Source organism: Platalea leucorodia (genome assembly GCF_965183815.1).
Source record: "Platalea leucorodia genome assembly, chromosome: 27".
In the NCBI taxonomy this organism is placed as follows: Eukaryota; Metazoa; Chordata; class Aves; order Pelecaniformes; family Threskiornithidae; genus Platalea; species Platalea leucorodia.
The window spans coordinates 754322-780889 of record NC_138849.1 but is presented as its reverse complement, the minus strand read 5'-3'; the positions used below and the strand labels follow the sequence as shown (position 1 = coordinate 780889).

At 48.5% G+C, this 26568-nt stretch overlaps 3 protein-coding genes across 3 annotated transcripts in view; 2 read left to right on the top strand and 1 right to left on the bottom strand.

Annotated features, from left to right (window-relative positions):
- The window catches only part of LOC309600986 (scavenger receptor cysteine-rich domain-containing protein DMBT1-like), a gene marked incomplete at both ends in the record, with an annotated part of 121119 nt that overhangs the window by 77862 nt on the left and 16689 nt on the right, over positions 1 to 26568 (bottom strand). The gene's annotated exons all lie outside the window — the stretch shown is intronic.
- SULT2B1 (sulfotransferase family 2B member 1) lies at positions 9279 to 11861 on the top strand (the record flags this gene model as incomplete). The annotated part of the gene is made up of 6 exons (XM_082333730.1): positions 9279 to 9414; positions 9718 to 9926; positions 10311 to 10437; positions 10966 to 11060; positions 11148 to 11328; positions 11746 to 11861. The coding sequence occupies 6 exons, from the start codon at positions 9279 to 9281 to the stop codon at positions 11859 to 11861; spliced, it is 864 nt and encodes a 287-aa protein (XP_082189856.1).
- Positions 18862 to 25739, top strand: LOC309600971 (soluble scavenger receptor cysteine-rich domain-containing protein SSC5D-like; the record flags this gene model as incomplete). The annotated part of the gene is made up of 8 exons (XM_082333697.1): positions 18862 to 18892; positions 20804 to 20830; positions 21936 to 22265; positions 22661 to 22990; positions 23417 to 23746; positions 24300 to 24629; positions 25548 to 25578; positions 25625 to 25739. The coding sequence occupies 8 exons, from the start codon at positions 18862 to 18864 to the stop codon at positions 25737 to 25739; spliced, it is 1524 nt and encodes a 507-aa protein (XP_082189823.1).

Below are 26568 nucleotides of genomic sequence, written 5' to 3'. Positions count from 1 at the left end.
AATTGTTTGATATCAATTTTGAGTTGAAAAACCTAAGCTGGAGTGAGAGTTGAGATCTGTCCAAAGGCACATTATCTGTGCTGGATGTGGTACAGTGAAAGTATACCAGCATTCGTGTTTGAAAGGACAGGCATATATGTGTTGTTTTCCCTCGACATACTTTACAACAATGTGTAAAGCTGCTGTCATGCGTTTGGTGTGATTTTCAATTCGGCATCCGACTGAAATGGTGTCTCCTTCAGTCCCCTTTAAAGTTGGAATTTGTTGATTTTTATTTTCATCTTCAATGCTCCATTCTTGTCTACGAAAGGTGATGTTATTGCGTAATACTGTTGTGGACGAATTTAGATCAGGTGTGGGTATGTCAAGAAGTACGTATGCCTCATCCCATGGTGTGGTGGTGCATTCCCCCTGCCCCCACCTTACTGGACTCTTTTACAATCTCAGTAACTCCCGTCAAGACCTGGCCTTTGTGTAACGAGTTTGGCGGTTAACCATCCCTGAACCATATCAGAAATTCTTGCATGGCTGAGGTGGGAGCAGCGCTGTCCGTACCAGGGAGCCAGTCGCCCCCTGACAACCTTGGAACATATTTTACGTCTGTACCAGGAATAATCAGCCGCCCCTGACAGCCTTGGAACATATCTTATCTGGGTTGTAACCCAGGAGGATCTGTACCAGCGTCGCTGGAATTTTTGAGAACTTTAGTAATCACCAACCTGGATTGTGACAATAGGATGAAAATTTACTGATGCCTGAAGTCAATCATCTCACCACCCTAGAAAGAGCAGTACCAAGGGAGACCCTCTGAGCTCTGCTGGGCCGCAGGGGCTGTGCCCAGTATCTCCCTCTAACTGGGACGCCTCTCAGAGCCGCGAACTCTTCAGTTTGGAAAGCTCAGAGGCCTGGCGACAGGAGCTGGGTTGAACTCGGGGCCCCCTCACTCCTTGAGGCTCGACCTTCGCCCATTGAGATAATAATTTGATGTGAGTATTTCACTGGACTCAACGGGAATTTTTATATATGCGTATTGTGAGTAGTTCACTAAATTCACACAAATTACTAGGCCTATTGTGTGTGCGTGTGTATCGATACAAATATTGTAGTAAACTATTTAATCACCTTGTAGGTGCTAAATTACCCAATGATTAGTTATTGCTAAATTCCTGTGATTCTCTCTTAAGTGTGAAGAAACTTTAAACTGCTGCTACACATATAGAATCCTTGGACATAAACCGTTGACCAAGTCTGAGACTAGGACTGGATCCAGCCGCACCTGGGCTCCTCTCTGAGAAGGAGTTTAGAAGCAAGGGGGGCCATTCCGAACCTTGTGACTCAATGGGAGGGCCCCCTTTTCCCCTTTGTATTTCCTTCTAACTTAATTTCCTCCAATATATATATTCCATTCCTTTAATAAGCAATAGAGTGAACTTTGCCATTGAACTCTGTTAAATCACACTTTTATAAATTTCTACTAAAATCGCTATTTGCAAATATCTTTGACAGTGATTCTTTAAGTGACCTAACGACTCATCCATGACACATGGCCACCCAGTTGTACACGAATTCCACACCTTGTCCTTGGTAATCATGAGGACATGGTTTAGTGGTGGCCTTGGTAGTGATAGGTTAACGGTTGGACTCGATGATCTTAAGGGTCTTTTCCAACCTTAACGACTCTATGATTCTATGAATTCAAACAATAGTTCAACACCGTGTTTACCCCGGTGGCAGAATATAGGTTGTATGAAAGTGAGATTGTAGCAACAATCTGGTTCTGGTATCTTATAGCAAGATATTTTGTTGTTTCTTGGTTTAGAAAAATTGATATGGTATATTTTAATTTCAGTGGGTTTTCCGTGGGTAGATCCATTGATTCCTCAGCACCCTGTGTTTACTTCTTCCCCTGGTGTGATAATATTTGATCAATGCCATTGCTGTTGTGAGATACTCCAATTCCTGTATTGCATTTCCATTCCTCCTTTAGGTATGCCTCCTCTCCATGCATGACTAAAGTAGCAAGGTTTAGGTTTGCCTTATCTTTTGGTGGGATCCCAGCACTTCCAGTATAATTTACTAGTGCGTGGTCCCAAGGGTCTTGTGTGTGAACTGCCCAAGGATTTTGTGTTTGCACTGAAAGGGTTATACTTATCCCAATGAAGAGTAAGGAGGAGTGGGGATAGCCTGCCATTGTTGCTGTTGTCATTGATGTAGATTCATTTACTCTGTAAAAGAAAAGAAAGAAAAGTTTTGGTGGGGAAGGCTGAACAGGTTACCTCTTTATGATATGGGATAAATCCATCTAGTAGTTATTCTGTGTTTTGTGCCACTGCTATTAGAGCTTCCCAAGCAAGTGGGCCTTGAAGTTTAGCTAGAGTCATAGGCACATTCCCAATTTGTGGTAAGTTTACCATAACAGGTTGTCCTGGTTGGGATGTTAGTGGACATTTTCTTTCATCAGAAGGGGGAGCACAAGGTCCAGTTTTTGCAAAGAATGCTCGGCTCCCAGGGCTCCCAGTGGGTCCATACCCATTATTCAGTTGGTGAAGTACTTTGGAAGGTCAAGTGTCCAGCTGTGTCTCGTGAGGTTTAAGGCTTCTTTTTAATAAGCCGTTAGCTCTCTCTACTATTCCATTTGATTAAGGACAGCAGGGGGTATGAAACACCCATTCAATTTCTTCCTGCTTTACCCATTCTTGCACTTCTTTACGTGTAAAATGTGAGCCGTTGTCACTTTGGGTGACACCAGGAGTAGGCAGGCTTGAAAACCAAGATGACAGCCCTCATAGAATCGTAGAATTGTCTAGGTTGGAAAAGACCCTTAAGATCACCGAGTCCAACTGTTAACCTATCACTTCCAAGTCCATCTATACCATGTCCTCAAGCACCGTATCTATCCGTTCTTTAAATACCTCCAGGGATGGAGACTCAACCACTTCCCTGGGCAGCCTGTTCCAGTGCTTGACCACCCTCTCGGTGAAGAAGTTTTTCCTAATATCCAACCTAAACCTCCCCTGGTGCAGCTTGAGGCCGTTCCCTCTCATCCTATCACTCATTACTGGGGAGAAGAGACCAACCCCCACCTCTCTACAACCTCCTTTCAGGTAGTTGTAGAGAGCAAGAAGGGCTCCCCTCAGCCTCCTCTTCTCCAGGCTAAACAACCCCAGCTCCCTCAGCCTCTCCTCATAAGACTTGTGCTCCAGACCCTTCACCAGCTTCGTTGCCCTTCTTTGGACACGCTCCAGCCCCTCGATGTCCTTCTTGTAGTGAGGGGCCCAACACTGAACACAGTACTCGAGGTGCGGCCTCACCAGTGCCGAGTACAGGGGCACTATCACCTCCCTGGTCCTGCTGGCCACACTATTCCTCATACAAGCCAGGATGCCATTGGCCCTCTTGGCCACCTGAGCACACTGCCGGCTCATGTTCAGGCGGCTGTCAGCCAACACCCCCAGGTCCTTTTCTGACAGGCAGCTCTCCAGCCCCTCCTCCCCAAGCCTGCAGCATTGCATGGGGTTGTTGTGACCCATGTGCAGGACCTGGCACTGAGCCTTGTTGAACCTCATACAGTTGGCCCTGGCGCAACGATCCACCCTGTCCAGGTCCCTCTGCAGGGCCTTCCTACCCTCCAGCAGATCGACACTTCCACCCAACTTGGTGGAAGCCCATCCACGGCTTTCCAACATTTAGTTGCCATAAGCAAGCCAGAAACTACTTCTACTCCTGTGAGGATATATCGATGTCCTGCCGAGGATTTAAGCGGTCTGATACAATCAATTTGCCATGTAGACCACAAAGGTTTTCCTTGACTGATAGGTAGAGGTGGTGCTTTAGCAGGGTGATTTGTTTGCAATTTCAGTTTACACTGGGGATATTCTGTAAGACCAGTTTCACAAGTTTTCCTGTTTAGAGGCCAACCTCAGCTTTGGGCTGCACAGAAAAGGGCTTCTCAGCCTGTGTGGCCTAATTTCTGATGTAACCATTCCCCTAACCGATACCATTCGGGGTCTAGTGTAGTCTCTGTTTTTATTCCCCTAATTCTGGCTAATTCATCTACCTTTTGGTTTGGTAGCCACAGGTAGCCACAAACCTGTGTCTGGTTTGTTGTCTTTGGCATGTGCTTTCACCCATCCCATCTTAAACGGTGTTTTCCTAGCTATATTTAGCAATAGTTGCCAATCTTCAGTTCTCCAAATTGGGGATCTATTTCTGTCCCAATTGAGGGCTTCCCATTGACAGAGACATTGAGTGGCACCTGCCCACATGGCACAGGAATGGACATAGATAACTTTTGCTCCATCTTGTGCTGCTGGAACAACTGCCCTTAATTCTCCTGCTTGTGCGCTACCTTCCACTTCTTCTAGTACTTGTTTGTCAGTCTTAATTTCTAATGCGTCTGCTTTGTATTGCTGCCATTTACCCTTTTTGCTGAGGCGTCGGGAAACCAAATGCCCTCAGTCAGTGTTTCTTCAGTGAAGGGAGGTGCATCTAGAATCGGTGAAGGTTTCAATGGCTGGTTTAGTGCTAATGGGGGTGCGTTGATAGGCCTCTGCAAGTTGGAAATTTTTGTATGTCCTTCAGTCAGCAGCATTTCATCTGCTGCTCCCACCAGGTCAGCCTACCGTTTCTTGATGGTGGGCTTCTGTGCAATTCCTTAAGGAGGAGAGGTTCCTTTTAGGACTGTTTCTAGTAAATTAAACAGACCTCTAGTTTGCACAGGCTGTCCCTTGGTGTATTTTCTCAACTTATTTAACTGTGCGGACTAAAGACAAAAGTCCCTTTTCCAATTCAGAGTATCTCTGTTCTGTCCCTTTAAATGCCGTTGAACTGAATAATAGCGGTCTCTTTGGTCCATCAGGGCCAGTTCGAAATAAATGACAATAAGTACCATGTTCTGCAAAACCCCTATAAGAGGATCGTGGGGGTATAGTGGTCCTACTACTGATGTGTTTTTAATTCTTGTGTCAGAGTCTTGACCGCCTCCTCGTGCTCTGAATTCTATTTCCATGGTTTTCCCTTTCGTGAAAGTGAATACAGTGGACGAGCAATGAGAAAATCGAGGTACGTGTTTTCTCCAGTACCCTAAAGTACCCATAAGCTGTTGTAATTCTTTCCTAGACTGGGGCATTTGTAATTCTATTTTATTTAGGGTGTCTGGTGGAATTGCTGTACTACCTGCAATCCATCGAGTACCTAAAAATTTTACTTCTTTGCCTGGTCCTTGACATTTTTCAGGTGGGATTTGAACTTCTGCTTTGTGTAATGCCTGCACGCTGCTGCCACCAATTCCCCCTGCTTTTCAGGAGAGGTCCCTCTAATTAGGATATCATCTATATATTGATACCATTTTACATCTTGAAGGAGTGAGACTGTGAATGTTCAGCAAGCACAACATGAGCAATTGTAGGTGCATGCTTCTATCCCCGTGGGAGTCCATTGAAGGTTTATTGTACACCTTCCCAAGTGAAAGCAAATTTTTCTTTATCTTTTTCCTGCAAGGGGACCATAAAAACCTTATCTTTTATATCTAATGTTGCCATCCACGGGTGTGCAGCTGCTTGTAGCGTGGCAGTTAGAGTTGCAATATTGGGTACCGCAGCCGTTAGTGGGGCTGTGGTGGCGTTTAAACGCCGACAATCGATTGTTAATCGCCATCTCCTGTCCGGTTTTCTAACTGGCCAAACCGGTGAATTACATGGGAAGTGGGTTCTGGAAATGATCTGTTGTTTTTCCAAATCAGCTCTTACTTCAGAAATTCCAGCTCGTGCTGCAGCAAAAATTGGATCCTGGGGGACATTAGTAATCTTGGAATCAGGGAGCGCCGGAGCTGCGCGGAGCAAACGCACTGTGGCTTCCCGAGGTTTGTTTGGGTGAGGCTTGATATTTGAACCCAGGACCACACGCTGCCGTTCGGCAAGAGCCAGGTTCGTCCATTTAAAACATCAAATCCTAAAATGTTTTCGTCGTGACCTTTAACTGCAAAGTGAGTAGACGACATATGCTTCTCACCAGGGAACCATAAATTAACTTTAGCAGTTTGGCAAACAGCGCTTCCTCTGTTTACTCCGGTAATTTTAACTCTTTGCTCTCCGGGTCGTATACCCAGCTTCTCAGTATCCTGGTGTGTTAATATTGAAATTTGTGCTTCTGTGTCTATTAGAAATATTGTCAATTGTTGTCGAGGTTCAACTGGGATTAAAATATATGGGCCATTATTATTTATCCATTCGTAGGATTCCATTTGCTGGACAGACAGACCCAATTGTCATCCAGGCACTATTCGGTTTTTGATCTCAAATTTTGGGGAAGAAAAGGGTTATTACCTCCTCTCCAGGAAGACCCCAGGAAGGACTTGGCTTGGGGCAACTGGTGGAGGTTGAGGCACAATGACATGGTGACATGGACCTCTTTGATGCACATCCCAATGGAGGACCATCATGCTGACCAGCCTGGAGGGCTGCGCCTATAAGCACCTTTTAGGCACCTAAAAGTTGCCAGGTTCCTTTTATGTTCAGCGGGGAAGGGTAGAGAATCACGGCCCCGAGGGACCTGATGCTCCTCATAATCCCACCTGGACGTGTTGCTGCTCCCCATCATCTATGAGCACCACTGGTGCCTCCAGAGAAGACCTAGAGCTTGACTGATCCTGAAATAAACCACCTCTTGCCATCTCTATCTTTGGTTAATCATTCAGTGCCTACTCAGAGTGTCTAACCACTGCATCCCATCCAGCTGAAAAAATACTGTTCCAAAACAGATATTGATATTTTTGCTGCTTTATTTATTTATTTCTAATTTTCCACCCAACTGGGGACAATGTCCTGTTGGATCTGCAGCAGCGGGGGAATTGCACGTGCTCCTGGAAAGCGTGATGCATTCGATTTCTCTTCCACTTTAGTACAAATGGCTTTTCTTTAATGAGACTTCACTGCTCTATTACTACTTTAATTAATTTTAAAGTGGTAACTTTAATTAATTAACTGATTTTAATTCATTCTAAATTGCTGTGGATCCCGGTTTGGGTAAGTTTGGGATTTCCTTCTAAAACCTCAGTGCTGAAGAAGTTGTTTTATTATCTTCATGACTCATCACTAGGTTTTAAAATGCTAGCATGCATTCATTCATTCTTAGCTTTTAAATATTGTTTAATTGCTATTAATTCTGACATGACAAGCTTGATTCGGAATTGTTGCATGTTAATATTTTTAATACTTGATGATCTTTATAGTTACAGCCTTTTCCTTAAAGTTTACCTTAAATGCCCTGGCTGCAGTTTAAAATCCTTTCTTTGCTTTTTTTTTTTTCTTTTTTCCCCAGTAGCATGGATGGTTTTTTTTCATAAGAAAACTTAAAAATATCTCAAACTTAATATATTCATTTTTGGTTTTCTCTATATCTTAACTAACCAAACACTGCTTATAATGTTTTAATGCCTTTTAATATGATGATATATGTATTTCCAAAATACAGATGATGCCATTTAACTAACAATTCATCCCCGCCAAGGTGTTTACAAACATATTTGTTATCTAATTTTTAATAATTATTTAGGCTAGTATACTTTTTGGAATTAGGCAAGCCTACAGTTATTAATTATTAACTGCTGATTATAAAACGCCAGACAGATTTCTTTTAGGTCTGTTCTGAAAAATGTAGATACCTGCTCAGGTTGCAAAGTAAAAAAATTGGTAATACTTTGAGGTTTTGCCTGTAGTTTTTAGTTTTGCTGAACTTGTTTCTTAACTCGAAGCAAGGAAGGTGATGGGTAATCCCAAGGGTTAATTTAATTCCCCACTTCCACTGTTAACCTCCTACCCATGGCAGGGTTAACATTCCTCTTTGAAGTGTTTAAACATTTCTTAATCCCATTTTCTCTCCTGTTTGCTTGGAAAACAAAGCAGGATTCAAAGGGAAATTACAGGTTTAGTTAGCTGTCTTAAAAAAACAACTGTCCGATGCACTCAAAGCCAATATTTACTACTTCTCAAATACTCTGCCAGCACCCCATGGACTTATTTTTCAGTCTACTTTTATCAGCATATCATGTTACATAAAATTTTCAAAAGAGCAGTCCTTTTGCAAGAAAGCAGAATACTTGCTGCATTCCTAGGGGAACCTTTAGAAAATGATTTTAATTTTGCAGATGACTGCCTGGCCACCTTATTTATGAGAAGCATTGGTTGCTTCTAATTAATGGCATTAAACATCCCTGTCCTTGGATCTACAGCAGACCATATAGCGCCTCAGTGGAGGAAGAACTTCTCTTCCTCTCCCTGTAATGTGATAATGAAGGTTTTTAATGAAAAAGAAGATCTGGCCCATCCCTTACTGCTGCAGCAGCATCTCTGCCTTTCCTGGAAGGACTTTTTTTTTTTAATGAGCCATTTTAATAATCCATTTTTTAATGGATTTGTTAAATTTACTGGGATTTACTGGGAAATTTACTGGGAAAGGATCTTCAGCTCAGGGAAATAAATAGTGTATTTGGAAGAAAGGGGAGAGGGTTAGGTGGGAATTCAAAGGGGCAAGGGAGAAAAGTGGGATTCTTGCAGTGGGGTTGGAGTTCAGGGCAGAGGACACAGGACACCAGCTTCCACCCCACCATGCTCCCAAAAGGACCTAAACTGGTGTGGTCCCTGCATCCCAGCCCACCCACCCTGTCCTCAGGAAAGGGATGCCCGCTGGACTGTGGATCTTGTTAATCATTGCTCCAGAACAGTGGCACAAGGGCAGAAAACTTTTCCCTCACCTTTTTATTCTCCCTCCAGCTCCTGGCACCTCTGAGGACCTGTAGCTCCTGGAGCAGAGCAAAGCTGGGTTTTGGGTACCAGACAGGGAAGTTCTACCTCCTGTCCCCCTGGCTGGCCAGAGATCCTGCAACAATGGCTGCTTGACAGCCCTCCAAGCTTTGGGGGCAGGTAAGCATGTGGGGCAGCAAGGGGAGGGAGATGGGAGGTTGGTCCATCAGCAGGAATTTAGCCCTAGAGCTCCTTAAATGCCCTATGAGCCAGCAGCCCCCCAACCTGCTGCTGAGGTAGGGTCCCCTTTCCCCTTGAGGAAGGACCGGAGAGTATCCGGGTGGGATCCCATAATACACATCCCATATCCCCAACATCCCCTGATGCTGGGGATATGGGATGACTGGGCTTCTGTTTGGGACCCCCTACGGGGGGCAGAAGTTTCTTGGCTTGGAGTCAGCACCCTTACCCCATCTCTCTCCCTCCCCATCATAGTGGCGCAGAGCTGTAGCACCTCATCTCCATCCTCATCCAGGCGTGATGCCGGTCCACTATGTGACATACAAAGGCATTAAGTTCCCCCGTGCCTACAACTCCGAGCACAGCTTGAGTTTCACCCACAATGAGTTCCTGGTGCGGGATGATGATGTCTTCAATGTCACCTACCCCAAGTCTGGTACGAGGGGTGGATGGCTGGGCTGGCCAAGGGTGGAGAGGGGCAGGAGAGGGGTGAGGGCTTTGGAAACATCTCCAGGTGTTGTTCAGAGGGTAAATCTTTCCTTGTGTTGGGCAATAGGAATGTTTGGGGGGGGCGGGTTACTGCAATGGTTGTGCATTGGCAGGGCAGCACCATCTCTTGGCGGGGCACAGGCTCAGTGCTGAGGCTGCTGCTGACCATGGAGCTGTGGCACAGTGAGGTCCTCCCATCCTGACTCCCCGGGCAAGGTCCCCTGCCCTGCATCTCTGCTTTTCCTGGCAGGCACCGTGTGGATGACCAAGATCCTGAGCCTCATTCACAGCCATGGCTGCCCCAGCTGGAGCCGAACCATCCTCAATTCTGACCGCATGCCCTGGTTCTCAACCCGTCTGGGTCTGGAGTCTGCCCTTAGCTACCCCCCACCTCGCTTGCTGACCTGCCACCTCCCCAGACACATCTTCCCCAAGTCCTTCTCCCATTCCAGTGCCAAGGTGGGACGGGCACCCATGCAGAGCTTCAAGGGGGACAGGGAGGCTGGGAAGACCATTGCTCAGGATCTGGGGAACCTTGGAGTGAGGGGTGTTGGGTGAGGACCTTGGTGTTGGCCTAGGAGAGTGGCAAGTGTCCTCCAGGTGGAAATATGCAGATCCCCATCTCACATCCCCACCCTCTTGATATTTTGTAGAGTCTCCAATGGCTCTAGGGGACTTGTGCGTTCATGCAGACCCCTGCCCAAGGGCTGTGTGACGGAGTCTAGCACAGAGCTGGGCCTTGTGTGGCAGACGCCTCCATTTTCAGATCTACCCCAGTGCCAGGGCCTGCAACTCCCCTTCCCCTACCGGGAGCATATGACTCCTGTATGCACTCTGCCCCAGGTTATTTACACCCTACGGGATCCTCGAGATGTTGTTGTCTCCTACTACTACTTCTCCAAGATGTGCAACAGCTATGAGGATCCCACATCCTTCGAGCAGTTCCTGAGGGACTTTCTGAATAGAGAGCGTGAGTATGGTTTGGGGCTTACTCAGGGCATGAGGGTGGGTGGTGTCTCCCATCGCCTCTGGCTCAAGGGTCTTTTGCTACTGTCCACTGATGATGGCTGTGAAGCCAAGCTTCCCACAGGAGAAGGTGAATGGCTCAGGAGGAAAGCAAAGCACTTCTGGAGGGAGATGCAGGCCCACAAAGCCCTCATACTTTGAAGCAGATGGACACTGGATTTCCCTGCCTTCTCCTGCAGAGTTCAGATATCTTCAGGAAGTCTTGGCCAGGAAACCCTATGAAACCCTGGCAGGACCTTACCCATGAGCCTTGCACACCTCTAGCCTCAACCTCTTCTCACCGTGGAGGTGGCTGGAGAAGAACCCATTGCTCAGCTGCAATTGCAGTTGAACCTCCCAGTCCCACCTGCTCCCTGGACACTGTTGCTCTGTCCTGAATTGTGGCTGCCTTGCTCCCAACCTTGTGTGAACCCTCCTCAGCCTTGCACGGCCCCTGCCCTGCCCTGCCCTACTGTCTTTTGCCTCCCATCAGTGCCCCGTGGCTCCTGGTTCGAACATGTCCGAGGCTGGATGGAGATGAAGGATGCAGAGAATTTCTTCTTCATCACCTTTAAAGAGCTGAAGCAGGTAGACACCTAGGCAGACCCTCCAGCTCCAAACATGCTGGTGTGTCACAAGCCACTTGGTGGTAACAGGCTCCATCTGTCCCTCCAGGACCTGCACAGCAGCGTGAGACGTCTCTGCCAGTTCCTGGGGCAGGATTTAGATGATGATGCCGTCTCCTCAGTGGTGCAAAATGCCTCCTTCACAGCCATGCAGGAGAACCCAATGTGCAGCTCCATCCTGCTCCCTGCAGACATCATGGACCAGACAAAGGGCTGGTTCCTGAGGAAGGGTGAGCAAGAGGGACCCGATCACAACACCTCAGGGAGACCCCTGTCGTCAGGTGTCCTCCCCCATGAGGACAGCCAGAGCGAGGGTGTCTTGGAGAGCTGCATCACAGTGCATTTGGGTCTGAAGAACAGGGTCCATAGAATCATGGAATCGTTTGGTTTGGAAGGGACCTTTAAAGGTCATCTAGTCCAACTCCCACTGCAATGAGCAGTGACATGTTCAACTAGATCAGGTTGCTCAAAGCTCCATCCAACCTGACGTTGAATGTTTCCAGGGATGGGGCTGGTCTCTCATTTTGGACAGCCCCCTCAGGGTGGTAGCTGGCCCCAAGAGCTGAGTCTCTTCCTTTGTGCCTACAGAGCAGAGAGGGGGGCTGTGTGCTGGGGGGGGCTCTGAGCCCAAAACGTTTCTTCCTCAGGCATCTGCGGGGACTGGAAGAACCACTTCACAGTGGCACAGAGCGAGACCTTCGACAGGATCTACCAGGACAGGATGGAGGGCCTGAAGATGACCTTTCCTTGGGACAGGCATTAGGATTTGTGCCTATCTGAAGCCAGCTAAGCACTGGGTATAAACCAGCCACCGACAACTGGGGTAACTGACTGCTGGTGGACAGAGGGGGTTGTACCCAGGGCTGCAAAAGGTACTGAACCTCAGTGTGCAAGCAATTCATTTCGTAGAATCACAGAATCATAGAATCATTTAGGTTGGAAAAGACCTTTAACATCATCGAGTCCAACCATAAACATAACACTGTTACATCCACCACTAAACCATGTCCCTAAGCACCACATCTACCTGTCTTTTAAATACCTCCAGGGATGGGGACTCCACCACTTTCCTGGGCAGCCTGTGCCAGTGCCTGACAACCCTTTCGCTGAAGAAATTTTTCCTGATATCCAATCTAAACCCCCCCTGGCGCAGCTTGAGGCCGTTTCCTCTTGTCCTATCGCTTGTTACTTGGGAAAAGAGACCGACCCCCACCTGGCTACAGCCTCCTTTTAGGTGGTTATAGAGAGCAATAACGTCTCCCCTCAGCCTCCTCTTCTCCGGGCTAAACAACTCCAGTTCCCTCAGCTGCTCCTCATAAGACTTGTGCTCCAGACCCTTCACCAGCTTCGTTGCTCTTCTTTGGACACGCTCCAGCACTTTCTGTTGCAGTTTTGCAGCTTTTCCCCTTGGATGGGCTTTTTCTCCTGGGTTGTGCCTTTCCTCTCTGTCCCTCCACCTTTTTTCCCCTGAGGCAGTCTCTAAGGTCTCCCAGGGTAGGACCCACCTCCCTGCCCTCCAACACATTCCTCTTTGGCAGGCCGAGGAGAAAAGCACATGCCTGAGAGCACACAGATGAAACACATCCTGCCTGTCAGATCCACTGGCCAGAGCACCTTGTTTAGGAGCTGCAACTTGCTGAAATGTTCTCTTGGGGCTGCTCATCAAACAGGAGAACAGCAGGGAAAATAGGAAGGGCTGCTTGAATGCAGAGGTGTTTCGGGTGTGTTGCCAGTGTTAGCACACACGGTGAGATAGGTAATATTAATAATAAAATCTGAGCAAAAGTAAGGCTGGCTGGCTGCCAGACCCTGGGGACCTGGAATTCCAGTCTGTTCCTTGCATGGGATGGGTTGAACAGCAGGATGGCAAAATATCCCCTCCACTTTCCAAGCCAAGAATGGGAACTCTTCAAATACACAGGACATGTCCAAGACGGACATGCACGGTCAGCTCTAGGGCCAGGGTGCTGTACAAGAGTTTAGGAATGGGTGTGCACACAAGACAGCGTGCCATTGCACCTCTCTTGGCCCAGCCTGATAGAGCCTAAACCAGGTGATGGGTTTCTATGAAGCAAGGCTGGTTGTGCACGGCGCAGTGGGATTTAGAAGCACAGCCTTGTCCTTGTGCTGAAAGAGGCGTAGCGCAGGATGGGTTCTCCCTAGGGACCACAGCCAGAAGCATCCCAGATAATCAGACCTCTACAAGATTTAGACGATTGTCCCCACAGAGTGGTTTTGGGGAATCAAAGAAGGGGAAGGACCTTTGTGGACCTTGGCCAAGAGATGGCTCTGTGGTTTGTGTACCCCCGAGCCTCCAGAGAGCCCTCAGGGAAGCCCAGCTCCTGGCAGTGGTGCAGCTGCCAAAGTACTGCTTGCAATGAATGACAGCCTAACTGCCTGACAGAGGCAACCAGAGACACCAGGGGATGGCTCCAGGCTTGGCAAGACACTGTCCAGAGAGGGAAAGTTGTCCCAGGGACAGTGAGCAGTGCCATGGTTGGCATGTCCATATTGAAGTCTTGAGCAATGACACAGCCAGAAGATGACCTGACTTAGAAAAAGCCTTCTAGCCCTGCTAGCTGTGAAGACTAAGCCACCTTTATTGCACACCTGCTTATGGCCACCACATTCTGCCCGATGACCACTGGGTCAGGAGTTGAGAAATAATGAGAAAGAGCGTGACACGGCATTGGAAGGTACTCCCCAAAACCACAGTCAAAATTATTTCCTCTTATATAAAATAATGGAGTCAAATGACCCCCTTCATGTGTTGTGCTCCAGATGTCTGAGTGCCTTATTGAATGTTTGCCTTCAAGCTATATGTGGCTGATTCTATGCCCAGCACGACATTTCTCTCTCCCACATCCTGCTAAAATTTGAGGTTTGGGTTAATGTCTCAGCAAGGCTTTGTAAGAATATATACCGTGGAGCCTTGGTGCAACAGCCCACCGCAACCCAAAGTATGGGGAGGGGAAAAAGCCAAGGTTAAAGGAGAGTGGAATGTCGGAATGGACATGGAGAGCTGTCAGGTCCCCAAGGACCCTGGCAGAGGACTTTCTGACAAAGGGCTGGGCCCTGTTCAATGTCTGCAGAGGCCAAAATACTACTTTGAACTATGTGTATTGATTAAATCATGAGTAATTATAAAAGGAACCCTGAATGTCTACTAATCAGATGTAGGCACTGACACTACAAACACCCAGGAAAGGGCTCATTTGTCTACAGACAGTCATCCACTACAGAAAATTGCTAGTCTCCCTTGTGCCATATATATAACTTGATGAAGATGTCTTAGATACTACGTGGTGACTCCAGCATCACTCAGTGCACATGTCCCACCCATCTTGCCTTTAGAGACATTAGGGTATCAGATAGAGGCCAGTGGGATGTGCTATGGTGTGTGCAAAGGCTTTCCGTCAAAGACGAGACCACTAAAGGGCTTTGCTGGCTTTGGGAAACAATGTGCCTGTACGTTCAGAGTTACTCAAACTCCTTTTCAGCAGGAGAAGAGCCCAAAGAAAACACAGCAAGTACAGCTGTTCTAGTAAAAAAAGAGTTCAGTTCACGATTACCCTTTCTCCTACTAACTCGCTCTTAAATGCAGAGCCCTCGTTAAACCACAGAAATGAATTGCTGTGCTCAGGGAACGTGTTTTTATGGCCTCCAGAGGGAGAATGCAAACGGAGCATGCTTCAGTTCTCTTTGGATGCATCTCCTCAGATACGTGAAGACCATCCTTCACATCTCGATGTGCTTACACCTTCTCACCTCAGATCAACCAGCTGCAGTTGTAAATTTTACCTTACCACACGGCACAGACATGAGGTCCCAGACAAGATATCTCTTTGTTAAGTAGTTTCTTGCCTGTTCCCTCAGTGTTTACATCACACGCGTGCTAATCCTATCCCACCCTCTCTTCTAGACCAAACCACAGGTTTTCCCCAGGGAAAGCCACAGCCCAGCTGAGGGACAGTTCACACCAGAGCCCACCCCAGACAAGCTGTGTAGAGATGTATCAGACTACTTTTGCCTCTCTCAGCTCTGGCTCTGTTGTAGGCAGCTCTGCCCTCCCCATGCAGACACTTCCCTGCCGCTCCTCAGTGTACCCAACAGATCTCATCTTCATCCTATAGAAAACAACTCTCTGACAGGCTTAAAAAAAAAAAAAAAAAAAATTCCTACTACCTCGAACATTTTGAGCTGAAAAACAATGCAAATATATCCTCATGCATGGGACAAAGAGTCCATCCAAACCAAGATGTGAAGAATGAGCACCGTGAAGAATGAGCATAACTAGTCCACTTTGCGTGGTGCTAACCCTCAGCAGTGTGAATGTGAGCTGGTTCATGCCTTGGCTGCATGGAGTAGTCCACAGAGCCATGTTCAACACAGCAGGTCTGATGATGAGAGGTTAAATGGTTGAGTTTTCACCCTAAGAATGCCAGTGATATTAAAGCTTGATGAACACAGCAGGTCTGATGGTGAAACTCAACAAATGGTTGAGTTTTTACCCTAAGAATGCCAGTGATACTAAAGCTTGATCCTGGCATGCCTGAGAAAGTGATGATGTTATTAAAAGACAACATAGACATTGCTTCCCTTGGAAGAGACCGAGTGCCTGGCTAAATAAATAGCATGTCTTTGCTGCTCCATGTTGAGAACTGACAGCTATGATGGTAAAGCAGCTGAAGTCACTGCCTTCCCTGGGGTGCATGCACAGGACCAGTGTATGGCTGAAGGAAAATCAGGAAATTCGGGTTATCTTCACAATGTCCTGAGCAGAGGTATCACAGCTGGGCAGGACTGTGTTTTCAACAGGTCAGCAGGGAAAAAAGAGGAATTTGTTTTTGAATTTTTGGTTACTCCAAGTAAAGGATGCTGGGAAACTCCAGAATGTGTCAGGAAAGCCACAGTGGATGTCAAGAGTTGTCATATAGTAGAAGGGGTACCACTCCGTGCAAGGACCCTCATGCACAGTCAGTTGCTCCAAGCCTCCCTACGTGGTCAAAATTACACTTTGATCCACTTGGATCTTAAGACAAGGAATGAATAAATGAATGAACAAGAGAGAGAGAAAGAAAGAGAGGAAGAGAAGTATGAAGGATGAAAGGAAGGGAAGGAGGAAGGAAGAGAGGAAGGAAGAGGGAACAATGGAGGGAAGAAGCTGGGGGAAGGAAAGAACTCTGGTGAATTTTAGAAGATTCATTCTAAATTCAGTTCCTGGAAAAACATTGAGCACAAAGCCAATACTTCTATTTGTAGCCACCTAGAAGATAACGAATACAGGTTTGTTGGGATTAACTATCAAGTAATCGACTGTACAAATACAAACCAGGAATTACTGGCCAGACTCCCCATAAGCGGGAAGAACCCAAGGATCAGTATCAAAGCACAACAGGCTGTGGCTCAACAACCTGTGGGTATTGCGAAAAAAGCAAACCTCACCTGAGATGTCTGGAACAGGGGGTCCTCCCATGTACGAGATGTCTGTGTGACCATTGACTTTTCCCAGGAGTGCTGAGGGCTCTGCTGCACATCAGTGGCTGGGTGTGTGCCTCAGCTTTTAAGGGTGTTGGCCAACTGTTGGCCTGCTGGAGAGTGGCCAGAAGGGAGGCAGTAACACCTATCTAAGCATAGAAAACAGGACAGAGATGGAGAGACTGAAAATGTCCTCAGTGAGTAAAACTGAAGACTAGCAAACAGATGAGAACAGTCTTCAAATGCTAAGATACAGAGCTCATCTATATTCTCTCCTATGAAGAAAGGCTGAGAGAGCTGGGGTTGTTCATCCTGGCAAAGAGAAGGCTCCGGGGATACCTTATTGCGGCCTTTCAATACTTAAAGGGGGTTATAAGAAAGATGGAGGCAAACTGTTTATTAGGGCCTGTTGTGATAGGACAAGAGGTAATGGTTTTAAACTAAAAGAGGGTAGATTCAGATTAGGTATAAGGAAGAACTTTTTTATGGTGACAGTGGTGAAACACTGGCACAGGTTGCCCAGAGAGGTGGAAACATTCTAGGTCAGGTTGGACAGGGCTCTGAGCAACCTGATCTAGTTGAAGATGACCCTCCTCATTGCAGGGGGGTTGGACTAGATGACTTTTAAAGGTCCCTTCCAACCCAAACTATTCTATGATTCTATGATTCATCTGCTCTCAGTTGGATGCAATGCTCTCCTCCACCACACACAGCTTTGATACTGAATTTAGTATGGACCTGACTTAAACTTGGACGGATGCATGTCTTTGAGAAGGCCATGGTCTTTGGTAGCCTGAGACTTATATTTATTCAGGCCTTCTTTTTGTGGCCCATCACCTTCACCTTTCATCTGCTGGACCAGCTGTTGCAAGGAAAAGACTTGCTATCCCTACGCTCATTCAGCTTGCCTGCAAGTTGTCACCCACTCCTACCCTCCATTTCTGCCAGGGATGCTCTCTCCTTGTCAGTCATCCCCAGAGGTTATCTTCACACTCTTCCTTGGCATGGGGAAGACAAAGGAGGTGCTGTAAGTAGTCTCTGGGTTGTAGAGTCTAAGCAGAGGAGTACCTCAGAGCTGCACAAACTCTTGTCTGTCCAACGCACACTCCCTGGGACGAAAGATATTCCTGTGTGTCTTCAGCAGTAAAGCATTTCTTGTGTGTTCAGCTGAGCTGTTTTGCACCCACCTGTATTCCTAGAGATGATGCTGAGCGATGGTCCTGTGGGCCAAACTTGCCCAGATAGCTAGTGCAAATGCAAAGAGGGGGTCGAGGATTTTGCTGAGTGGTGGGGCATACGGTCCAATTTTTGTAGCGTCACATCACCTTCCTTTCAGGATATCTGCCTCCTCAGCCAGCCCTGGGGCATCTTCCCCCTTAGACATCTCCGGTACGGGCGTCTGAGTCCGACATCTGACTGCAACCACCTCCTAGGAGTGCTTGATGATCCCTGCTGAGCATTCAAGGTATGTAAATGCGTTTTCCAGATCAATAAGTTGCCATGATGTAGATCCCACCCACGGTAGCAGCATCAGCATATCCCTGCAGCATCGTTTCCCTGCTCGGCCATGTAACTATCTGGGTGATTCAGCCTTGTAGGGGACCTGGGAGCCTGGCTCTGCTGTCCAGGGACAGAGCATCCTGCTGCTTGCACATCTGGCTTTGTTAAGACCGGGAAGAGGTCTCACGCCAACTGAAAAATTTTGTGAACACACACAAACCTTGCAACCAAATTTCATGAAGACTTCCAGCCTCTTGGGACAAACATGGGAGAAAAACTGGAAAAAACTTCCACTTTTGGAAGACGCTGCTTTCAGCAGTGGGAAAAGGTTTTTTCCATGTTCTTGTGCTGCATTAGCAGCATGGGATCGTACCCATTTTCCCAGCTAAGCCTGGGCACTGATGCCCTATCCCTGCAGCTGCCTGAAGCCAGTCCTGGAAGGCAACTTGCAAAACCCTGTCTCCCCCCATCCCTGCCAGTGATGGTCCAGAACTAGCTGTCCTGAGAGGACTTGTTTGCTCAGCAGATTCTCGAAACAGCCCAGTTTCACAATCCTGCAGCTTACGTGATGCTCGTGGCACAAGAGTCACTTCCTGGCAGAGGCTTGGCTTTTTGTGCTTGCTGAGCACCTGCCACAGGGCACAGAGGGAGGTTTTTGGGATGGAGGGGAGGAGCTGTGACAAGGGAGACTTCTCAAATAGCCAGTCCCTTGGGTGCATGTCCTGCCTCCTCCCTGAACTGCTCTCCTGTGGAGACAGCGAGCACACAGTATCTTTGCTACCAACATGAGGCTTGGCCTCCTGGCATGTCTCTGGGGTAAGTGAGGTGGGATTTTTTTTCTCTTTGCTTTTGCCTTGGCATCTCTTTGCCAATGGTTCTCCTCTTCCACTATTGCTTCTTCTACAGTCCATAGCACAAAGCAAATGGGACATTGCGAGGAACTGAAATGCAATTGGTGGTATTTGATCCATATCCGATAGCTGAGTGTGGACACTCAGATCCCCTCAGATGTCACTAGACAGCCACAGGTGGACAGCTGGATGCTGCCCCACCTTGGCACCAATACTTAGACACCTTGAGAAGTGTCTAATTCAGAAACTGAATCCCAGCCCTCGAGAGCAAAGACAGCAGCACACAAGGTGGGGTTCCCTGCCCTTGTTCCTCTGCTGTGGGTTCCTAGCCTGTGTGGGTTCATAGAATCATAGAACGGTCTGGGTTGGTAGGGACCATTCAAGGCCATCCAGTCCAACCTCCCTGCCATGAGCAGGGACATCTTCAACTAGATCAGGTTGTTTAGAGCCCCGTCCAACCTGACCTTGAGTATTTCTAGGAATGGGGCATCTACAACCTCTCTGGGAAACCTGTGCCAGTGTTTCACCATCCTCATCATAAAAAATTTCTTCCTTATATCTTCCTTTGTTCCCGTGCATCAGGGATGAGACCAGACCTGGTGGCAATGGGCAGAGGCACTGAGCATGCTCGGTGGCTATGGTATGTGGGTAGGCACTTCAGGCTCCCAAGATGATATGTTATCTGAATGCAACTGGAGTTTACAGAGAAGGGGGATAACCATTAGACATCTCAACCCATAAACCTTAAAAGTAGCTAAAAAAAAAAAAAAAAAAGGCAGATGGAAAAAAGACTTACCTGGGCAATAACGCTAATGCTTGTCCTGGTGTCAGCAGTTCTGCCCTTGCCTGAAGCTGTTGGTCAATGCTTGGGATCTTGCCAGGCTGCTGCATTTAGGAGTAGAAATTGTTTGTGTTGAGCTCTTCTTTGCTGTTGACCTTCTACAATAGACACAAAGTCCCCTTCTGAGTTTCCAGGAAAAACAGATCCTGGCAAGATTTCGTCAGGCTTTCCCTCCCAGGGTTTGCCTCAACCTCTAGTTAATCCTCAGGGAAATCTTCTGAATAGGAATAGCCTCTGCACAAATCTCCAGATGCATTCCACCTTGAAGATGCTTCTTTGCACAACGCCACTAGCAGGCCCATAGGTGTTCCCGTGGCATTCCATTGCTGCCATTAATGACTGCAGGACTGAGAGCAGTCCTGGGGTTAAATAATAATTCAGAGATGGCAATGTTTCTTCATGGTCTGGTCCTGACTGCAAGGAAAAAGTAAAAATGCCACGCTGCTTGCAACTCATCACATTTTCAGCAGTTTCATTCAGCGATGTACCTCTTGCATGGCTGTTGATAAGCGCTGGGTGTCACATCCAGAGTCTCTAGGCAGAGACGAGCACCTCCAACCCTAATTTGACCATCTCCTCGGACACCAGCCCTAGGATGAGATTGGCATGCATCAGCCATGACTCAGCTCTTTCCATTGGCTGTCACAGGAGTCTAGATAATCTAATCTAATCAATCTAATCTAATCTAATCTAATCTGTCTGGACACTGACTTTCAGGTGCCTGAATCTGGATGAGAGGAATCTGTTATGGTATTTTCACATTATCTGCCCAAACCAATTTCTTTTTTTTTCCCAGCAGAATTTTTTTTACGTTTTTCTCTCTTTATCTGATCTCTGTATCAAGAAAGTCCTGTGGACATGCACTAGGATAGGCAAAGCCCATTGACAGCTGGGTTTGGGAGACAGAGAACAGTGATGGGCTCTAACAGAGCTCAGAGAGTTTTGTCTCTTGCCCAGTGTTTCGCTGTCCTGAATCTCCACGCTCTGCAGAGCTCATGAGACTCAGACTAACATCCTGTATTTCTTCTATTTCAGCTTCCCTTGCAGGAGTCCTTCTGGCAGGTCAGTATTTGTAGTAGAGAGTGGAGCGTGAGTCAGCACACACAGCTATCATAAAATGTCATGCAGAACGATGCTATGTCTGATCTGGAGATTTGAATATGCTGCTCGGGGCCAAGAGACCTTGGTCTGAAACCTGTTTCTGTAGCCAATGATCTTCTCTCTGTAAACCACGTTCTCCTGATTAGCTGATTGAGAAGATGTGACTCTACCTCCTGTATGCTCTGTGAGGTGCAGCTGGTACCCGCTGGAGATCGCTGGGTGAAAGAAGCAGTACTGATCCAAAAATATTGATAGAAGAGCTGCTCATTTTAGCAAAGTTAAACCAGAAGTTGGGAGAGCCTCGATGCTGGCGACTGATCTCCAGGAGATGGAGGAATGCCTGGTGTCCCCTTGGCTCCATGAGCCAGTGTGGAGGTGCTTCAGGGTTTCAGACCCTGGCACTTTTCAGTCCCTGAATTTCTCCCACTACAGCACCCCAGATCTGTGCAAAGGGACAACAGTATCCAGAGAGATTTGGCTCTTGATACTAGGGTGGCAGCGTTGTAATTGGAGGGTTGGCAACTGGAACCAGGTTTTGAGAGGGATTGTGTGTCCTGGTGGTTTCAACGGCAGGAACAGGACTGAGTAGGTCCTTTCCACTCCTGAGTGCTGACTGTAGGTCCACAACAGCACCCAGCAATCATGGCCAACAGCTGAGCAAACCCAACCCTTCCCTTGGGGAATGGGTAGAAATGTTTCAGTTCTCTCCTCCCTGCTTCCAGTCCTTGTAGCAGCATTTGCTGGGAGACACTGGCCTTAACTATGGGGAAACTTACCCAGAACCTGAATGCTAGGATAGGTTTGGGGGGGGGGCTACACCTCTCCCTTTACAGCTGAAAATGAACCCTGTGATTTATATCTCAAAACAGACTTACAGTCCCACAAACACCTGCAGCTTTTGGCCATTCCCAGCTCAAAACCTGGTTCCCAACCACCAAAGATTTGGAATGCTAGAGTACCCTGGGCTTTTCTTCCTCCTGGTTTGGCAACAGAGACAGCCTCACTGGGGAGGAAGAGCCCTCTTTCTCATTCCCTATCTTCACCCTGGGGTGTCTGCTCTCTCCAGAAGATGTAGACACAACCAAACTTGAGATCCGCCTGGTGGATGGTGCCAATCAGTGCTCTGGGAGAGTCGAGGTGCTTCACAACGACGTCTGGGGGACTGTCTGTGATGACCAGTGGGATTTACGGGAGGCAAAGGTTGTGTGCCGTCAGCTGGGCTGTGGGACAGCGGTATCGGCCCCTCGGGAGTCTAAATACGGGGAAGGAAAAGGCCAAATCTGGCTGAGCGATGTGAACTGCAAAGGGACAGAAGCGTCCCTTGCCGAATGCAAGGCGAAGCCGTGGGGAGACAACATCTGCAACCACGTGGAAGATGCCAGCGTCGAGTGCTCAGGTAACTCCCAGGTGTTTTCTGCTTTGTGCCCCATTGGCCCTTCTGCCTCAAATAAGCCAGGGTGCAATTTCTGACCCATCCGGAATGACTTTTTTCAGCTCCAGCTTCCTACCCCATTTGACCCAGAGAAGTTGCATCACAACTCCTGGACCTGGAACAACCTGCAGAGCTGGGAGAGGACACAGATAGTCCTCTCCCTCCCCTGACAGCCTCCATGCTGATATTATTTTCCCTTTAACTTTTCTTCTCAAGCCAGAAGTTAGGAAGGGAGCCTTTGACAGGGATTTGGGATGAGCAGAGACAGTTTTGGTACATCATGGGAGATTCTGCTTTCTCCAGGTGATCTGGGGCACAGAGACTTGTCCCAAAACTTCTCCCTCATTTGTTTTTCGCAGGAACAGAAATACCTGAGCCTGGGCCAATCCGGCTGGTGGGAGGCCCGAACAGATGTGCTGGGAGGGTTGAGGTACTTCATGAAGAACAGTGGGGCAGCGTGTGCCATGACGACTGGGATCTAAATGATGCCCAAGTTGTGTGCAAGCAACTGGGCTGTGGGGATGCAGTGCTGGCCCCCACTGGAGCCAAGTTTGGACGAGGATTTGACACCATCTGGCTGGATGATGTGAACTGCACAGGGGTGGAAGCTGCTCTCTCTGAGTGCCCAGCGAGGCCATGGGGGGAGCACAATTGTTACCATGGGGAAGATGCCAGCGCAGTTTGTTCAGGTAATCCTTCCATTCTCCCACTTTTGCCAGCCATGTGTTAGGGTGTCCTCACAGTCAACGTGGGCACAACCTTGGACAGGAACAAGGCCTTCCTACAGAGCACTCCCCTACTGAGTTGGTGCTAACTTAAGAGTCCTGCTGGTGTCCTGGGGTCCTTATGTGATGAAAGAGGGCTTCAGTCTGGGAGGTTCTCTCCTCTCTGCTCACTGGGGTGCTCTGTGGTCATTTTTCTTCAGCTCAGGCTTGAGGTTAAAAGACTGCCATTGTGCTTCTTGCTTGGAGAGTTGCATGTCGTATGCGGAGAAAGCTATGGAGGAGAGGCTGCTGTGGGCAGGGCAGGGCAGGGAAGAGGGAAGAGGCTTGGGGAAGAGGGGGGACACACACCAATGCACAGTCTGAGCACGCGCTCTCTGGATGTGTCTGCAGACTCGGGGATCACCGTCTCCACTACAGTTCGCCTGGTGGGTGGCCCCAACCGCTGCTCTGGGAGAGTCGAGGTGCTTCACAACGACGTCTGGGGGACCGTCTGTGACGACCAGTGGGATTTACGGGAGGCAAAGGTTGTGTGCCGTCAGCTGGGCTGTGGGACGGCACTATCAGCCCTTCCAGGGTCAAAATACGGGGAAGGGAAGGGCCAGATCTGGCTGAGTGATGTGAACTGCACAGGAACAGAAGCATCCCTCACCGAATGTGAGGCAAAGCCGTGGGGAGACAACATCTGCAACCACGTGGAAGATGCCAGCGTGGAGTGCTCAGGTAACCCCCCCCTCCATCTCCCATCCTGCATGTACTGGCAGTAGGATGGGCAGATCCCACTGCACATATGACCCCTGCCTGATTCAGGGCTGGTCCCGAGCCCCAGTGCAGCTCTGTGGATATCTGCTGGTGGGAACAAGAGACAGATGCAGCTGATTAACTCATCCCATCATTGGGTGCAGTGCTTGCCCAATGATCCATGGGGGGGACATGGATGTAGCTGACCCAGGGGCAGCATTAAATCCTCTCCTACCTGAGACTGCTCTGGTCCCTTTCCCACCTCTGGGCTGCAGAGTGATTAGCATCAGCAGACTCCTTGAAGCAGACACACAGTAGAGCCTGCAGCCATCCATGAAGACCAGGAAAGCTTTCTCCTGCCCTTTTTCCACAGCCCCTCTCCCTGTCTTCCTTCCAACCCCAGAGAAGCCCAGCCCTTGCTATATCACCGGTGTGCTCAGAGACACCCAAGCCTCTGCCGAGCAGGCAAGCTTTCCACAGGCGGTGGGGCGTGTAGGACGCTCCCTTAACATTTATTTTCTGGGCATTGGTGCAGAGGTGGACATTCCTGAGGAGGGACCAGTCCGGCTCGTGGATGGCCCGAACAAGTGTGCTGGGAGAGTCGAGGTGCTCCATGAGAACCGGTGGGGCAGTGTGTGTGACGACCACTGGGACATGAAGGACGCCAAGGTGGTGTGCAAGCAGGTGGGCTGTGGGTCACCACTGTCGGCTCTGGGAGGTGCCCGCTATGGGCGAGGGCCAGACGTCATCTGGCTGGACGATGTTGAATGCAACGGGACGGAAGAGAGCATCTTTGACTGTCAGGCCAGGCCATGGGGTGAACACAACTGCTATCACGGAGAGGACGCTGATGTTGTTTGTGCAGGTAACTACCCATCATGGTGGCATCTGAAGTGATGTGGGGACAGGGTCAAACACTTCTAGCAGAGCCAGCAGGCTGGACTGCAGGGTACAGAGGGGAAATCACAGGGCAGGAAGGCTCCCCCCAGCTCAGGATAATGCTGGTGGAAGCAGGGAAATGGACACAGCAGGGAGCTGTAAGGAATATAGAGCATCTGTTTAGGATGGATGTGGTGGGACCAGCTGGTGGGAGAGAAGCATCTGCAGACCAGAGGCAAATACACCAGTGGCAGTCAGACTATGGGATGGATCCTGCTAGGGAAATGCTGACAAGGGGGTTTGTACAGGGCAAGGCTCCCAAAGGGCAGAAAGAGGGAAGGTAGGGCAGTTTCTGGGGCAGAAGGTAACAAGGAGCACCTGTGGGGACAACAGTATCTGGGGCAAGATGCCTCTGTATCAGTACATCATCAATACTAAGTAAATGTTTGAGTTGGACTCTCTGAAGCTCTTGGGAGCTGAGTTCCTGACTTCTCTTGCCCTATTTCTTGGGAGAGAAGCTTGGACAGGCCCTACATGGGTGAAGGGAGGAATCCTTGGGGGGTCTTTGGCTGGTTTCATTACGGAGGAGCAGGGCTGTAGGGGCTTGGATTTCACCTGGGTGCTGCACAGGGTGCTGTCAAGACCGTGTGCTGCAGTCCTCTGGATCAAGCAGTGCATTGTGCATCAGGGTCAGAGTCTGCGCTTCATGCAGTCCTGTCCTGGCTCCCATAGGGCCCTGTCCACAGCTCAGGTGTTGGGTTCCCAACAGCCCCAAATATATGGGTATAACCCAACCTGCAGACCTTCTTCAGGAGCAGAGTCCTTGCCACTTCTAGCAGGCAATTCTGGTGTCAGACAGTTCCTGGGAGCAGCTTTTGCTTTACCTTCCTCCCTTTCTCTGCAGTTAACAAGAACCTGGAGGAGCCAGAAGCATCGTGAGTGCCAGACTGGCCCCACTGGACCACACTCATCTTGCCGCAGAAAGATGGGCCAGCAAGATTCAGCTGAGAAGGCGAAGGGCAGGGATGTTGCAGAACCATCAGTGTGCCATAATGGGATCCAGGATTTGGCAAAACCATTCTCTCTCATCCTTTGAAGGATCTACAAACTTGGTTATAATTGCACTGATGGAAAACCCAGCTTAACACATTATTGCTACTGAAAACCAAACATCACAAAGTATCAATAAAGTTCCCCTAAAACTGAACATCTGGCTGTCTCATAAATTGCTTGTGGACCTCTGTTGCCTGAGCACCTATCTGGCAGGGACCTGTTGGTCCAATATGATGAATATTTATACCAATGGTATGACAGCATACCATTTCTCAGGTCTGCAGAGAAGCATTTGCCTCCACTAACATTCAGACGAGTAACAAGGGCAGCTATAAGAGCCTTGGGAAGGGTATTGAACATTGCACAACACAAGCTTACCTCTGAAGGTTTGTCTGTCCCTCCTTAAGGGGGGAACTGCCCCCCATAGGGAACAATTCACTCCTGTCCCTCCTTCATTTTTCCCACAGACCAAAGCTGGCACTTTCCAAGTGGATAATTTCCAATTTCAGGGATGTCCAATCAAGACAGCCTCCAACACAGAATTGTTTTGTGATATGTTGCTTTCCAAAAAGCAATGTGCTTTGTGCCTCTCGCCACAACACGAATACTTTAATGCCAACGAAGCAAAGAGCAAAGGTCTTTAGCTCAATATTGATATTGGGTGTCTCCATGTTTGTTGGCCAACTCAAGCTAGTTTTATGGGAAGGACAGATGACTGGGTCCTCTCCCCCACCTCCCCCCAGACCAGTTCACCCCATTCCAAAGCAGGTCTAAAGCAGCTCAGATCATCAGGCCTTTGGGAGGTGCCCTAGTTCAGTGTGGCTCTGGGGAGGCCAGAAATGAGATGAAGCTGGTGGTGACCTGACCACAAC